The 17702-nt window shown below is 45.4% G+C and overlaps 1 protein-coding gene across 5 annotated transcripts in view; it reads right to left on the reverse strand.

Moving 5' to 3' along the window:
- Positions 1-791: 791 nt before the first annotated feature.
- Positions 792-17702, reverse strand: part of MARCHF3 (membrane associated ring-CH-type finger 3) — a 138000-nt gene continuing 121089 nt past the window's right edge. For 4 of the 5 annotated variants that reach the window (XM_036310849.1, XM_036310848.1, XM_036310850.1 and 1 more), the window contains 2 exons: positions 7624-7833; positions 792-1348 (listed from right to left, as the gene is read on the reverse strand). In XM_036310849.1, coding sequence (XP_036166742.1) covers positions 1190-1348; positions 7624-7833 — 369 coding nt within the window. In that variant the 3' untranslated portion in view covers positions 792-1189. Of the gene's footprint in view, positions 1349-6431; positions 6900-7623; positions 7834-17702 lie in introns of those variants that run through there. The other variant, XM_036310852.1, reaches the window with a different exon arrangement.

A 17702-nucleotide genomic window follows, 5' to 3' on the forward strand; every position in this document is an offset into this window, starting at 1 on the left:
GCACAGACGCGGGGACAGTCTGTACCCTTGACACTGCCATAGATAAGAGAGGGACACGCAGCCCTCAGAAAAAGCCTATTTCATCTGCGACAGGACCGGCCTGTGGTTGGGGGAAGGTACTGTGTGGGGCTGTGTTCTGGAACTGAGACAAAGGGGTCTGAGAGGCTAGGACAGGCTTTTTTTGCCACATCTACCTGTCAAGCTGGAAATTCAATAGAGCAATGGGAGTGCTAATTGACATGCAAAACAGGTTCAGGGTTCCTAGAAATGTCTAATGATCCTCCCAGTCGCTGGGAATGCAGAATTAAGACACGCACTAAATGACACCAACGTTTTTTCCTTTTCCTTCTTAAAATCTACCTTGGGAAACTTCACAGGGTTTTATGATTAAAACAGAAAGTACTGCAATCAGTGGGGTTTGTCTTTCACACACTGGATATTTATTATTAGAAAATAGCTTCGACCAGCCGTCAGTACCACACGAGTTGACAGGAGCGTGCTTCTCACCATATTTTTTCTTTTTTCCTCCTTAATGAGAATTAAATAAACAGCGCACTGTGGGGAGAGCTGCCACACCTCTTGTTCTTTTAAAGTCTGAATACTTACATGAGATTTAGTACAAAACATCCTTCAAACATGACTTGTTTTGCAGTTGTTATGCTGTCCCCTTGAGAATGGGACATAAAAGAGATGAAAAAGACCATTTAAGCTATCAAATGACCCCAAAGAATCCACAGGAGAAACCGGCAACAAGTAAACGAATCCAACAAAACCCATCCAAACCAAGACACCAGTTTTAACATTGGCTTTTCAATTTGATTATCATCTAAGTTTAATAAGTTTATATATTTGAAATAATAATAAAAAGGAAGAATCGAATTGCATCCTCAGCAGGACAGCCTTCCTCATTGGTTAAAAGAGGTGTTCGGAAAGTTCCATACAGTATCTGCTAAATAAACAAGTTTGGCAGCTTAGTAAATATCATATGACTGCAGCATCCATGACTGGAAGTGAAACAGCATTCGCTTTCTCCTGGCGGAGTTCGTTGCTCCGGGCGCTGTGCTCACACGGCTCTGGATGTCCTTAGACCCACGGGCTTCGGGAAGGGTTTGGGGGTATCTCAGGGCATGGCCCCAATGCAGATACTTCCAAACCCAAACAACGAGTCAACCAACCAACCACACAGATGTCAGACAATTGTCTCTTTTGAGTTCCTCTTGACAGAATGGAGGCCCAGCAAGGACTGCTGGTTAGAAGGTATGTTGACAGACTTTGGAATGAGGAGAATCACCCTCTGATTGGTCCGACGCCATTCGTTGTACAATCGACAGTGGTACCTAAACGACACCTGGGGTTAGGAGAGGAAAATAAGGGAAGGTTTCAGGTAAGCAGACGCTGATAATCAATCAAAAAACAAACATGTCACTTAAAAGAGCTGCAAACAGCTGGCAGCGGTACAGCGGGGCAAGGACCTGGCTGAAACGGCTCCAGCAAGCAGCCCAGTGTTGGGACACTGGGCACCAAGCAAAGAGCACCCGCATGTGAACACCTGGGTGCAGCTCACAGGGCAGCTTCCTTCGTTCCTCCTCATATTGGGTAAAATCAGGGTACCATAGGAAATGAGGTTTCTTCGGAGTTTGGACTTATTTTGGGGATAGTGGTGTTTAGGTTTCAAAGCATCAGTGATGAAGAAGGTTGGCTGGAAGCAGCGGGCACCGTGGTATAGTGCCAGCCCTTCCCAGCTGAGGGACCGGGCAATGTGCCTTTCTGGTCCTCAGGGAAGGATGCCGGGGCTCCCCGTGCCCTTCTGCAGGCTGGACACTGCACAACTCAAAGGACCCCATGCACACCGACTGTGATGGGAAGGGCATCTTTTGTACTTGCCATGGAACCCTGTCAAGCTGTACTGGGTGGCCCTGAAGGGTGACACCCAGTGGCTCCAGCTCCAGCATTCGATGGCTCCCAGAGGGGCCGCTTTGGCATGGGCACTGAGCTCCCTGGTCAGGTCTTCTTGAGCCACAGTGCCTTGTGTCTGCCTCGGCATGGCACCACGTGCCCTGGGCATCAGAGCACCTGTCTCTCTCCCTGGCATCGTGAGAGCAGGGCTTGTGTTGTTTTCATCTCTGCAAGGCCTGCACCTATCACAGAGCCTGGCACTGGGACGTGGCTCAGTAGAGTTTGCTGAGTGAATGGATGAGTGAATACACATCCTATGCTTTCTAATTGCAACAACTGCTTCAGATTTAAGCCTCTTTTATATCTATGCGACAGTATGAAGAGGAAACTCAGTTAATTGTGACACAACCGTGTGTCCAAAGTGCTTGCTTCTCGGGTAAATATACTGGGATGAGGGGATGACATGTGTGGCTTGTTTTGGAGAAGACCGGCACGAAGCATTGATGGACTGCCCAGGAAATTCACAGTTTCACCTGTACTTTTGAAGATGTACAGAGTCCAGGCTGAGTGCATGCAGATGACTAGGTGCTGGGAAGGAAGGTGCCCTGGGCTGAGAGTGACAAATTATCCGGGGATGGGCTGTGCCACCCTCTGGGGCGGTGGCCTGTATGGACCGCAGTGCAGGTCGGAGAGTGGGCTGACCCCGTGGTTTGAGGTGAGCGTTGGCAGAAGTGGAGGAGAGTGCAGGCCCTTGGTCCGAAAGGGCTTGCTCGTCTTCATGGCAGGATCATGAAACTCACGGCCTCAGAAAATCAAGTTTCTGAGGCTAGAAAGCAAACGCCACAGGCTGAGTGCCAGAGATTTGGGTATGAAAATATAAGCTTTTAAACTCACACAGATGTGCTTTTGTCCAAAAGGCCCTGAACATGCCAAAGCGGATCAGGGTTTTTCCCTTTTCTTTCTAAAGCCTGCTTCTCTTTCATCGATTCTGTCCTAAGGCTGCTTGGGCTCCTCACGAATGTAAGAGAAGCAGGTTGGACAGCCTGCTGTTCAGGGCCAAGGGCAGGGAAGAGGCAGAACACAGACAAGTACTAATGAAGAGCGTTGGCGCTACAATAAGTCTGGAACCTGGAAGTATTACAGGGAAGCTGAATTTCAAATCAAGAGTCCTTTCATCCATGAGGTTAAAGAGCCGCGCTGGTTGGCATCGGTAAGCGGAGAATTAAGCTGTGGGCACAGGTGGGCAGCACCTTCTCTACAGGGCAGGAATCGGGCCTTGGGCTCCGGGGCCAGGCACATGGGGCTTGAACCCCCAAACTCCCCTTAGTGTCGCCGTGACTTTGGGAGGGTTGCTTGCTACCCCCAAGTTTCAGCTCTGTCGTTTGCCAAATGTGAATAATGACATCTGAGATGATGCATAAAAAGCGCTTAGCACACGCAGCGTAGGGGAAACAGTCAATAATACGGTAATAACAGTGCAAGGTGTCAGGTGGGTGCTAGACTTTCAGGGTATCACTTCATACGTTATAGAAATGTCTAATCACCATGCTGTACACTTGAAGCTAATGATATTGCATGACAACTGTCTCTGAAAAACAAAACAAAAACTAAGTAGCAAGCACTTAGCCTAGTGCCTCACACACAGGTGAATGTGCTGGGCCTGTTGTTGTTCGTATGGAAAAGATAACTTTGTGACACTCCTTCTTAGGTAAAGGGAATGGAGGCTGGGCTGTCTCCTTTCAGGACGCTCTCAGTGTGGCGGCGGGTCAGCCTGCATCACCTGGGGGCTTGTTAGAATGTCAGAATGTGGGGCTCTGCCCAGACCTAAGGAGTCAGAGCCCGCCTTTTAACAGGATCTCCAGGTTCTGGCACCTTCCCTGCAGTCTGGGCGACACTGCTCCAAGGAACACAGGTGTCCACGACTCAGTGGGTCTCCCGGGTCCTTGGCCAGGAAGTACAAAAACCAGCCCACTTGTTCAGATAAACAAGCGAGATCTTATTATGCATTAACTTAATTGCTGCCAATGACCACAGTTTGCAGGCAAGTCCAATCAATAAGAAGAGCACACCAAAAGCAGATGACTCCGTCTGCTTATAAAGGAAGTTGGGCAAGTTCGGAAGGGACCGCCCTGCGCAGCTGCCTGGGTGAATCCGGGCCCCAATCTCTAGAAGCTCCAAGACACTCCCTCCCGCGATGAGATAGAACAGGAGAGAACGAGGTGTGATTTAGAGGAATAAAGAGGCAGCGAGGGGAAAATAAACATAAACCAAAAGAAGCTATAGCAATAGGGACTTGGGAACCTCATTTATACGGAAATTTCTGAAATTCCCAGGGTTTTAAGGAGGAAGAAAGAGCATAGGGCCACTATTCTAACAAAACTTTTCCTTGTAGGATGGGTTTCTTGAAGTGCATTCATTTCTTCATCCAAAGGATATTTATTCACCTCCTGTCATGGGCAAGGTCTCTACAGAGTTGTGATCCAATGGAGGGCACAGGAGAGGACAGGGAGGTGACAGCTGTCGACAGTGCTGCTCCTAAGTCACAGTAGGCTTTGGAAAACCTTCTCACTATGTATTCTTCTTCTGCCCTTTCTCTCAAAAGGTTATGGTGTGACTGTGAGGTTATTGATGGGGCCGGGGCTTTGTGAATTGCCATTGCAGAGAGGGGTCCAGTCTCTGATTTCTGATTGCACCGTGCAAGAGAAGAGGGCTGCGTGGGTGTCCACCAGCCGGGGAGAAATGCCCAGCACAGGGCCACACTGAGCACCCTCACGCTGCCACGGGCTGCTGGGGGTGTGTCTAAGCCAGTCCCACAGGGAACCTTGTAACAGTATTCTCTTAGAGCCTCTCCCCCTTATAACAAGAGTTTAAATGATTAATCCATGGGACGGGGAGTCAGCCAGAGGATTTAGATCATCCCTTCGTTTCATCCTGTGATAGAGCACAGTCTCTGTGCTGGGCACTGGTTGCAACAGTGACCCAGGGACTAGAAGGCCTTCCTGTGGTCACTGAATGGCAGTGCCTCCATTCTCACAGCTCTGAACCGGGCCTCCTATGCCTTCCACTGAGTCGTGTGGACTCAGTTCTCATCTAGCGCTCTTGGTGGCTGTCCCTGGACTTCCAACAGGTTACCACGTGGCCAGAGATGTGTTGGGGCACCCCTCTCCTGAGCTCCCCGAGTGGGGATGGCTGAGGCCTGGCCCCCTGGGTCCCAGGTGCCTGTGTTCCCTCGGCAGCTCCATAAGGCGGAACTCCCTGTTTGTGTCCGTGTCCAGGCCCAGCCCTTGTGGCCAGGTGAGCGGGCGAGGAACTCCAAAGGCAAGTTTAGGTGCTCAGCGTGGATGCACGGCCCTCTTCACAGAGCCCGAGAGGCCCTTCCAGGAAGGCTCCTCTGAGGAGTGGGACTGACACCATGTTTGTTTATCTAAGACATTTTCACAGCATTTTCTCCTTAAGCTTGACAGCTTGTTTACAATGGGTTTCTGCTGGAGGGCAGTTTCCAAGTGCTGTCAGCTTCTGAATTACGGCTCTTGCCAGGGCAGTTCAGTGCAGCATGTCTCTGGGAAGCAGAGAGTCTACACTCACTGCTGAGCACGCTTTTCACAACAGTCAAAGGGCAGAAACCCTTTCTTTTCCTTCCACTGTTTTGCATTGTATAGAGGGCCGGGGGGGGGGGGGGGTGGTGGTGGTGGGAGTTGGGGGAGCAGGGAAGCCACAGGAAGGAAACCAGGGTGCCTTTGCTAGGTGCTTTGATATACGTTCCCATGTAATCCCACCTAATCCTCACAATAGCCCATTGACCCTGGGATTATCAATCATTCCCTCCTTTTTTTTTTTTTTTGCATAGGGGAAGGATGATCAGAGAGGTTAAGTACCTTGTTTAAAGTCACACAGTTATTAGGATGCTTGGGTTTGAACACATGCACTTTTTCCTATGCTGCCTCTCAGGAATGAAGTACTACATTATCTCTCTCCTGAAAGAACCGACTCCAGGTACCTTTCCCACCCAAACCTTCCTTTCATCCAAATGGGAGATCAAACAGGGTCACATCCTCACATCCATATTTATCTACATAATTCTTTCTTTCATTTCTTCCTTCCATGCCCCTGTCCCCCATTCTACCTTGTTAGGTAAGTGGATGCTTTACAAAGCTGGTTTTCAAAAAGGCTTCAATTGGTTTGAAAGCCAGTATTCAAATCTACATCTTCATTTTAGGAACTTGTCTAAGAAAAATGGTAGACAAATAAACCTCTAATCATGGTAAACTATTATTTTCCAAAGTATTTCCCCCTGCACACTTCCATTTCAATCTAGTAGCACCACGGGAAGTTGGCAGGGTGGGTGTTACTACCATTTCCACTTTACAGATGGGAACACTGAGGCCCAGAGCAGTGACATGACTTTACACTGAGCTAGCCAGACTATTTAACTCCTTATTTCTAGCTCTCTTCCCAGCACAATGTCCGTGTGACTTCTGAGTCAGCTTCATTGCTTGATTCGTAATGAATTAGATACACTTTGGAAGCACAGAGACTTTCAAAGAAGGCAATACTAGCTTTGTTTGGGGGCTTAATTAGGCTGGGAACAGAGGCCTAAATGAATCCGAAGACTCAGTTAAAGTCCGAAGCATCAGAACACTCCCTGTCTACCAAGGCTCAGGTCAGGTCCCTCTCCCTGAGACTGAGCTGTGCTCCCCACTTACTGAGGGAGCACTCACACCAGGGGGCGGTTGGGGGCGGGGGGGCGATGAGCAGGGGCTGGGTCAGCGTGGCAGGAATGGCCACTGGTGGGCAGGACTTGGGTGGAAATGGGAGCCATGGAAGCTCCCACACGCGGACGCTGTGCTGTGGGAAATGGGAACTACACTTCAGACAGGAAATGCATATTGAATGACAATGGGACGTGCTCAGATTAGAAACCAGCAGGCACAGGAGAGTAACGCTGGGAAGCAGGGGCCCAGTTCCAGAAACGATTCTAGATAGTGACGTTTTCTCTGCAGGCCCTGGAGGGAAACATGAAGAGAGATCAAATGCTGTACTTTGTGGGTGCTGCCAACTGGTGCCTGAGCAACCAACTCCACAAGTTAAAGAATGAAAAAAAGAGAGAGATGTTTTAAAATTCTTCCTCATATGCAGAGGGAACACTTACTGGGAAATGGTTTTTCTTTGGTGGCAGCTTCTGAGCCAGATAAATGAGTGTCTTTATGGGCAGCAGAGTCAATATCCCAACACAGAACAATCCCCAGGCGCAGGGCAGCTCCACGCCCAGCGAGACTTTACTGTGTCAGGGTGTAAGACAGTAACCAGCAGGAGGATTCATGATCTGTGCAGGCAGCCACAGCAGCAGTGCCAAGCACATCCTTCACCATTTACTGTGATCCCCGCAAAAGTGAGGAACATAAGCAAGGGAAGGAGAACGCCTCCTCACACATGGAGCCTCGGTGGCCGAGGAGAGCAATGTTCAGGTGTGTGTCTCTGACTGGTGGGCTCTCAGAAGCTGAGGCTTTTTCTTTACTTGATCTGCTCGTCTCAGCAGCGTGTGCCTGCTCACGTCCCCCTCCCCCCCCCCCCCCCCCCCCCGCCTCCCCGGTAGTAACAAACCAAATCACACACTCTAGCTGCCTGAACCGGGCAGGTGAGGTGTGACCCAGACAAGAGGGGAGGCCATGCCAACTGTGGGGCTGCCAGCTTTGGCTGGCCTGGTCCCCAGGGCCTGGCCATACTTACTAGTGTCCAAAAGAGGTAAATAGTGAAGAGTGCGACAGTGAGTGCAATCAGTCCGACGGCCTCGAGCCGACTGCTAAAGTGCAGGTGGTCTACGGCGCCCCGCAGGCAGAGCCAGCCCGAGATGGTGGCCAGGGGCGTTATGAACAAGAAGCACACCATGTCTCCAAACAGAGTCCGCTTCTCATGCTGAGGGCCTGGGTTTCTGAGCCACTGCCAGGGAGAGGGAGAGAGAGAAAGACAGGACAAGGTTAAACCCCCAGTGGAGTGGAGACGCCCTACTCCGAACTTGTCTTGATCTTCAGAATCTGGAAAAAGGCACTTTTGACTTGTGCTGAGATCACAAGGGAGCATTAGGGCTCATTCCCATGCCTCCGCCCCCTGAATAATAGTGATTATGATAATAACATAATATGGCAATGGTGATGATGATGATCATAACAGTAATAATGTATCCTTGCTGCAGATGGCCTGTTTTTGAAAACATTCAATGGTTATTGTTATATATCACAATGAGTCTATGTGAAAGGTAGAGGATGTTTTGGGGAGGTAATAGTTGAGGGGCCAGGGTGCTGTCAGGTGGCCAAAGTCTTCCAGTGTCTGGATCCGGGGACTGTGAGCAGGAGAAGGAAAACTCACAGGTCCGGATTGCTCCACTCCTGCCCCTTCCCAAGGGAGACTGGTTTTCGAGACTGGCTCCTCAGAGATGAGCCCTGAGTCCTTGAAGTATTCTGCCTGATGAGTGTTTTGTATGCCTGAGGCACGGGGCCACGGAGTACCAGTGTAATCAGAGAGCTGATGCCAATGCTGTGATTTATGCTGAACACCTATGTTTGCCCTGGGGGCTGGAGCCTGAGTAGCCGAGGTTAGTCATGCAGGCGGCGGTGTGCCTATGTGACTGACCCCAACAAACACCGTGGACACCAAGGCTGATAATGCTTTGTATGTGTTGCTGCGATTTGTTGCTAAACAATTAAATGCACAGTAACGTGTGGCATTGCTGGGAGGGGACACCTGGGAGCTTGCGCCCGGTTTCTCCTAGACTTTGCCCATGCATCTTTTCCCTCTGCTGATTTTAATGGGCATCCTTTTGCTGTAATGAGCCGTAATCAGGAGCATAGAGCTTCTCTGAGTCCTGTGAGTCCTTCCAGTGAATCGCTGAGCCTGAGGGTGGACTTGCGAACCACCCGCACACAGAGACTCACCTGACTCCATGCACTCAGTCATGCCTCCTCCCTCAGGTTTTGGGACCTTGAACCACCTACTTAGAACTGTCCTGGACATCTTAATTGTGCTACCATCTTGACTGACCCAACCCCTAAAAGGATGGGGACAATTTTGTGCTTGTTTAAGGACTAGAGCTGAGAATTCCTACAGGGCAGGGTTGTCCTCCCACTTGGGGAATTGCTGAATATCTGCTGAAATGTTTTACATAATCTGTTCCAGGAAAAGTCATGCTTACATATTGGTGTCATTGTACACTGGTGAGAAGGCCTGGTGGCTTCTGGTTAGTGTTGAAACGTGCCCCCAAACAATCTGACACTCTCATAGCACTGTCCCATATAATAATGAGGGAGGCCATGGAGCTGAGAGGAGGAGTGGGGTCAAACACAGGTCAGGGGGTGCGGGTGGGAAGAGACACTGCGACTCTGTCTTCCTTCTCATCCTACCAACAAATGGGGAGGCCTAGCAGTGCTGTGGGCTGGCCCTCAAATGGGAGCACTATGGGCCACTGAGCAGGTACCCCAAGTGGCCAGGGCAACAATTTCCATAAAACCACTGCTGGGAGGGAAAAAACCGGAACAGGAAAGAAAAGGGAGGGAGGGGTTGACTGGAGAGAGAAGGGAATGTCATGCTCAAGGGCCAAGGGCGGAAGGAAGAGACAAAAGAGCCACAAAGAGGGCGAGCAAGTTAAGGAAGAAGCTGTGGAAGGGCCAGCAGAAGACTCAGGGAGCGAGCAGAAGAGATGGGAGGTAAATGGCACAGAAGGAAGTTTTCGGGTGGGGGTGGTGGTGCCCTTGCTCCAGTGTTTGCCAGAAGCCAATATTAAATGACCTGGAATGCCCAACGTAGCACTTTCCAGTAACAATCCCCCTTAAAATGGGTTGAGATGCTGGCAGAAGTCAACCTCAGCTCAAAAATGGGCCTGAAGAAATGCTTAAAATTAGACAATGAGGAGTTGACTTGTCTGTGAATATAAACACAGCATTAAAAAAATTTAATATAAATACCAAAATGACCAAGTGCAATGTGTTGTAATGCTACCTCAGACATTCAAAAAACTCATATTAATTAATATTGTATTGCTATGAAGAGTACAAATTGGGCATTTTTATGGCAACTTTATGGAGGCTCAGTTAGGTTAACCGATTGCTCCAAGTGACTCAGCAGTCAAATTGAAGAGGATCAGGATATTGCTTATTTTTCTTGTTTTTTTTTTCTAAAATGAACATGGATTGTTCAGATGTCCTATCAGTAAATATTTGAAAGTTATAAGTTGTAAGATATTCAGAAATCCAACTTCTTAAACAGTGTAGCCCAATTTGCAGTGACCTGACTCCTCCTGCCGTTTAGACTGTGTTTAGGAGCAGATCTGGACTATTTTTTCTGTTGGAACAGAGTAGATTCTCAATAAAGTGACATATGTTCACAGACAAGCTGAGCTCAGTGGCTAAGACTTCCTCCAATTTCTTTTGCTTTGGAATTCTGAATACATTTTATTAAAACTAATTTAGCACCTTACTTATCTATGTGGCCCTTGACATTACCCAATGAAATAACTCAGGTATGGCAGGAGGTAATTATGTATCACTACCTATCTCTGTCTGATGTAAAATAAATTGGAAAGGCAAATTAGAAATTATTTGTTCCAAGATTTTTTATTTTCTATTATTTTTTAAGTCTATATTTCTGAAAAATTTCTAGGCCATTTTATATGTACACGATTACCCAATACCAAGGTTCTACACCTTATTAACACTATGTATTTTTTTTCGGCTTAGCTTACTCTTTGTGTTGTTTGCTGCCGAGTCATATTTCGGTATGAAGTTCTTTAAACGGGTACTATTATGTTCACATCCGGGACTTCCTCAGAACCTCAAGTGTTATTTATTGCCTACACAAAGGCAGCCCCCTAGAGCAAGACCAGTGATAACATCTGTGGTTGAGAAAAAAAAATTGCCCCGTGCCATGGTAAGAACCTCTGCTAACATGTCCAAATAGGCTGAGCATAAAGGATATTTATATCGCAGAGTTTATGAGAGAAAAATGTGATTACAGCTCTAACTGGCTTGGCTCAGTGGATAGAGCGTTAGCCTGCGGACTCAGGGGTCCCAGATTCGATTCCGGTCAAGGGCATGTACCTTGGTTGCGGGCACATCCCCAGTAGGGAGTGTGCAGGAGGCAGCTGATCGATGTTCCTCTCTCATCGATGTTTCTAACTCTCTATCCCCTCTCCCTTCTTCTCTGTAAAAAATCAATAAAATATATTTTTAAAAAATGTGATTACACCTCAAATTTCTAGCAATAGGGGATGGTCAAAATAAATTATGGATTTACTTAAAATAGAATACCATAGAGTAATTTCAAATGATAATGCACCTTTTATATTTACTGAGATGATATACTGCTGAGCAGGAAAAGAAGTCTACTGAACAGAATGTAAAGTATGAGCCTATATATGTAACCATATATTTACATATACATTGACATTTACATAGATATAGTGGATTCACATAGACACAGACCAGGACACTGAGCAAAACTATGGCTCTTCCTTGCAGCCCCTATGGACAACAGGATGAAGACTTCTCAAAAAATTAAAAATAGAACTGCCTTATGACCCAGCAATTCCACTTTTGGGTATTCATCTGAAGAAATCTAAAACACTAATTCGAAAAGATGTATGTGCCCCTATATTCATTGCAGCATTATTTACAATAGCCAAGATATGGAAGCAACCTAAATGTCCATCAGTATATGAATGGATAAAGAAGAGGTACATATATGTGCTGGAATATTACTTGGCCATAAAAAAGTTAAAATTTGCCATTTGCATCAAAATGGATGGACCTACAGAGTATTATGGCAAGTGAAATAAGTCAGAAAGAGAAAGATAAATACCATATGATCGCCCTTACATGTGGAATCTAAAAAACAAAACAAAGAAAGAAAACAGAAACTCATAGATAGAGCAAATTGATGTTTGCCAGATGGGAGAAGAGTTGGGGGGGGGTGGTTTTGAAAAAGGGGGAGGGATTAAGATGTACAAATTGCCAGTTATAAAAACAGTCACAGAGATGTAAAGGGAATATAATCAATAATATTTAATAACTATGTATGGTGTCAAATGGTACTAGACTTATTGGGTTCATCACTTCATAAGTTATATAAATATGCAATCACTATGTTGAACACCTGAAACTAATATAATATCTATACTAAAATAATATCTATAATAAAAGGGTAATATGATAATTAGACCGGACATCTTCCGGACATCCTTCTGGACATCCTTCCAGACAAAGCCATGGTGGCAGGGGCCGAGGCAGAGGCAGTTAGGGGCAACCAGGCTGGCAGGGGAGGGCAGTTAGTGGTGACCAGGCCGGCAGGCAGAGTGGTTAGGGGCAATCAGGCAGGCAGGCAGGTGAGCGGTTAGGAACCAGATTACGAAAGGGATGTCCGTAATCGGGCCTAAACCAGCAGGGATCGGGCCTAAATTGGCAGGGATCGGGCCTAAACCAGCAGAATAAAGAGGGTGCAGGCTGGGCTCAGGGACTCCCCTCCCTGTGCATAAATTTCATGCACCGGGCCTCTAGTTGTATTATAACAGTAATTGAAAAACAAAACAAAACAACAATAACTAAAAAAATGGTGGCTGTTCTTGGTGGTGGAATTATGAATGATCTTTATTTTTTTCTTTTTGTATTATTTTTCTATAATGAATGGACTCCCTGTATAAATATAAGTTGTATATTAGTTGTGTCTGAAACATAAAGAGAGAGAGAGAGATGAGAGAGGAGAGGTCCAATGATGTCTGGGTGTTTAATCTCAGCTATATTATCATGCATTTTGGCTTAATTTATAATAGACAAAGGTTATCTCAATAATTGTTCAATTACATTTCTGCTCATGTATGTCTATGGCCTCTCTTATCAGTTATACTTTATTATACATAGAATATTATTTGCATTCTATAGTAGTACCTTCCTTTCCCAAATATTCAATAAAGAGCAGGCTGACACAGAATGGCTGGTTTGTGTGTCCATCTTCCCGCCTGACCCGAGGAGAAAACTTACCTGTATCACTGGCATCTAGCACACTCAACACTCTCAATGTTGAATGAATGACAAAGGCTTATGCTTACTCACACCTTACCATATGCCAAACACTGTCTCATAAGCTGTATAAAGTAATTGGTTTACTCTTCAATAATCTTTAAAGAGGTAGCATTATCATCACCACCATTTTATAGATAGAGAAACTGAGGCCCAGAGAAGTTAAGTAACGTGTAGAAGATTGGCCTTGACTTTGAGCCATGTAGTCTAGCTCCAAAGACAGTACTCCTAACTACTCTATTATATCATCATTATTAGAAAAAAACACAAAAACAAAACAAAACAAAATGGGGGGGGGTATCACTGGGTAGATGAAGGGGATGTGAGTTGGATTGTACCGTAACTGTTTTTTTATCAGCACAAGAAGGAATATTTACTTATCATGGTTCCCCTGGAGCAAAATATCCATTACTTTGTCCTGCCACTCGTGGACAGCATTTGCAGCTAAAATATCATTCTTGAAGAATCTTTAGTTTAATCTTTGTCTTCAGCTTATACTTGGTTAGCTGTATTTTAAAAGCTGAGGTCAATGATTGAGAATACTGGTTTGTATGGCATCTTTCCCTAGTGGGCTCACCCATATTGATGCCAATGGGCAGCTGAGGGCACCTTTCCTGTAAAGCATACCATATGACCCAGCAATCCCTCTTCTGGGTATCTACCAGAAAAATTTGAAAACATTTATTTGTGAAGATATATGTACCCCTATGCTCACTGTAGCATTTTTCACAATGTCTAAGACATGAAAACAACTGAAGTGTCCTTTGAAAGATTATTGAATAAAGAAGATGTGGTACACATATAAAATGGCATACTACTCAGCCGTAAGAAAAGATGAAATGCTGCCATTAGCCACAATATGGATGGATCTTGAGACTCTCATGCTAAGCAAAAGAAGTCAGATGGAAACAATCAAGAACCATATGATTTCCCTCATGGATGTGTCATAAAACTGAACGCAACAAATGAACAAATAAGATAAACAAACAAAATAAAAACTCTTAACAGTATGGCTGTTTGGTGGTTACCAAAGGGAAAGGAAATTTAGGGGAAAGCAGAAGAGGGTACGGGGGTTATGAAAAGACACTTGACTTTGGGTGATGAACACACAATGCAACATACAGATGATTTATACCTGAATTGTACACTTGAATCCTATATAACTTTGGTAGCCAATTTCACCCCAATAAATTCAATAAAAATTTTAAATATTGTAAAAGAAAAATAATAAAGCAGGAGAGATGCCATTGAAAGCCCTGGCGGTGAACTGCCCATTTTTCTGAGGCGATCTCATTCCAATCACTAACTTGTCCCCGAACCATGAGATGGATCTACTCTTAGAAATAGTTACAAAAACCAACCAAGCAACTAAACACAACAGAAACCCCCACAGTAATCAGCCCTGCAGGGCTGAGACAGCAAAGGGACTGGAGTGCACTCTGCTCCCAGTGACAGGGCATTGTTCACTGGCTGTAAATGCACAGCCGGGGTGAGCCAGGCACTAGCGGTTATTTTCAAGGTGGGTTAACTGCGGATTTGGGTCTAATTACAGTGTCAGTTTGTTGAATCCCTTGCTAGTGGGTAAGGGTGGTGGGGGTGCAGTGCTTGAGGACATTAGATTCTGCCTCCCAGGCTGTGAGTTAATCGGCTTAAATCCCCAAGGTAGACAGGACATTGTGCAGGTTGGTTTGTACTAGAACCAGATTACACTCTGGTGGCTAATAGCTCTGATCAATTACAACTTCCCCATGAATCTCCTTAATGAGAAACCATCATGAAAATGAAAGAAACGGAGAGGAGGGATAACAACTGATAGAACTATAGGAAATTTATGGAGCGGGATAAAAAAAAAAAAAGGAGTGCCCGGTCTCACAATGTTTACTCACTTGGGTTTATCTGCCTGAATGCCTCCTGTTAATCTGAGACTTGGCAGCGTTATTAACCAAGCACTCGCCTTTCTTTGGGATGGGTCTTATTTTCAAAGCCCAACACAACGAACCCTAACCTGTCTTGCTTGCCTGGGGAGGTGCATGTGAAAGGGACAGCAATGATCAGAAGATATGTGACAGGTCCTTTGCATGATTAACAGTGAAGCTGAAACCTGAAAACCACGCATTTCAGTTAACTTGAAACACAGCAGAGAACAAAAACAAACCCCTACCGGAGTTTTAAATCCCTGAACTATCACTGCATTTCCAGGACAGCTGCAGTCACACAGAAGGAAACTGCGACTCCAGGGAAGCCAAGGAGACATCTCACCAGGCAGGAAACAGGGCACTGCCAACGAAAACTCGACAGAGGGTTTGTCCATGACCTTAAAGTGTCAGTCTTCAGCTCTGGCCCCTTGCCAGAGCTCCAGATGTGCGTAGTCAACAGCCCACTCCACATCTCCTTGGAGATGACTAACAGACAACTCAAACTTAATCTGTCCGAAACAGAACTCTTGATTTAGCACTTAATCCCACAACCCTTCCTTTCGCCAAGTCTCCTCCATATCAGTAAATGACAACACCATCCACCCAGCCGCTCAGTCATCCTGTTTCCTTTCTGTGTCTGCCCCACACATCGAGCCCTTCAGTGAGTTCTCCTGGCACCCCCTTCAACACGTGTCTGTGCACTTCTCTCCATTTCCACTGCTGCCATTCCTGTTACCCTAGAATCCAGTTCCTGAAAGCAGCAAGATCACATCACTTCTCTTGCTTAAAGTTGTTCAATGTCTCCCCATCACACTTAATCTGATGAAGTGATTTTCAGCCCTTTTCATCTGATGGCACATGTAAACTAATTACTAAAATTCTGTGGTTGAAAATTGCTGATCTAACGCCTTGCCATGGCCCACACAGCCCAGGTGTTTGTACCCTGGCTCCATAGACCCCAAAGGAGGGCAAGGATAGCGCTCATGAGATTGTTGGGTGGGGGGAAATGACATCTTTATTTTTACAATCTCTAATTGAAATTTAGCATTTCATTGAGTTGCGCAGAGAATCTCAGTAGTGTGAGCAGCACCTGTGACATTGTCACCAAGGGAAATCACAGATATTTCATATCACATTACAATGACTGCAGATATCTTGACATATCACTGCTTTATAGTCTGTTATCATATCTGCCCCAAAATATGTTAAAGAAGCACTTACATTTTATATCACAACTCTGTCTTATAAATGTTTTGATAGATTGGCTTTCTTTGCATCCCTATGTAGTTTACCTTCTGTAATTGCAAACATGACTCCAAGCAGGGATCCAGAGGCTTCAACAGACTGCCAAAGGGTCCATGATAGGAAAATGTAGGCACCTGGGATCTTACGCCTTGGGCCTCTCAAACCATGCATTTTAGCAGTGTTTTGTTCCTGTTTCAGAAATGCTGAACTGCCTGCCTCAGAGCCTTTGCAGTGGCTGTTCCTTCTGCTTGGAACGCTTATTCCCATGGGAAGTTCCTTCTCATCGCTCATACCTCCATTTGAATGTCACCTCTTCTGAGAGGCCTTCACAAAACACCACGCATTCTCTCACTCCAGTCATTCTTTACCACAGCAACCAGTTCCTTTCTTTTTAACTTTGACCACTGCCAGAAATAATCTATGTATTTATTATTTTTAATTGGATTTATTGGGGGTAACATTGGTTAATAAAATCATATTGGTTTCAGGTGTACAATTCTATAATACATCATCTGTATAGTGCATTGTGTGTTCACCACGCCATGTCAAGTCTCCTTCCATTTAATCTTTTTATTTATGTACTTGTTTATCCTGTGTCTTTCTCCCTAGCAGGTACGCTTTATTACACAATATTCTTCTGGCTTGTTCACAGTTATAGCCCCACTTCCTATAATATTTAATTTGCACGTAATAAGTATTAGTTGAAGCAATATATATAAATTCTCTCAAACCAGAGGATTGCTTTGGGTAGAAATTAGATGAGTTTAACTGAAATATATACATGCATATATCACCCCGACTCTTCTGATCAAACACAGTGAAGTAATTTTTGCCACAGACACACACTTAGCAGTGGCTCTGGCATTTACAGCAGTGATTTGGCAGAAGCAGAAGCCATATTCAAGGACACCCTGGAGATTTGTGACGCTCCCTGGAGAACTTAGGCCAATAAGCCAATTAATGGGCTATAATGCTCCATAAATACTATCTCTCTGTCTGGGACATTATAATTCGGCTCTGGCATTATTTAAACAAATGCTACACACATCACACCAATGGTTTGAAATTTTCCAAAGATAAGATTAGCAGCACAGCAGGATTAAATGGCAAAATAATTTTGTATATTCACTTGCAACTTCAGATATAAGCAAAATGGGAATCATTTCCCTCTAATTACTTTAGATCATCACTGTGTAGAAGTGATCACAGCCAACTGGAGATTGCTTATACGACAAACAAGAAGATGCTGCAGAGTTAGGTGGCATATGTGATCAATGTAACGCCAGAAACATAAGAGGAGATAAACAATGAAGAGAGGATAGAGAGCAAGAACACAGGAATTTCCAGAAGTAATTGATAAATAAGATGGACAGTGCCCAAGATGGAAATGATTTACTTTGGGAGACAATGGAGTCATACTGTTTAGTCACTTATAAACAGGACACAAAGAGCAGCTCTCAGTCCCCTGAGCCCTGCTTCATTCTGGCTCTCAAGGGGCCCCTGACCCTCCAGCTGGTTAAGTTGCTGGAGTTTAGCACCCTCTCTGCCCACTGCTGCTGGAGCCCAGGTTTCTGAAACTTTCAAT

Source organism: Myotis myotis, unplaced genomic scaffold, assembly GCF_014108235.1.
Source record: "Myotis myotis isolate mMyoMyo1 unplaced genomic scaffold, mMyoMyo1.p scaffold_m19_p_5, whole genome shotgun sequence".
In the NCBI taxonomy this organism is placed as follows: domain Eukaryota; kingdom Metazoa; phylum Chordata; class Mammalia; order Chiroptera; family Vespertilionidae; genus Myotis; species Myotis myotis.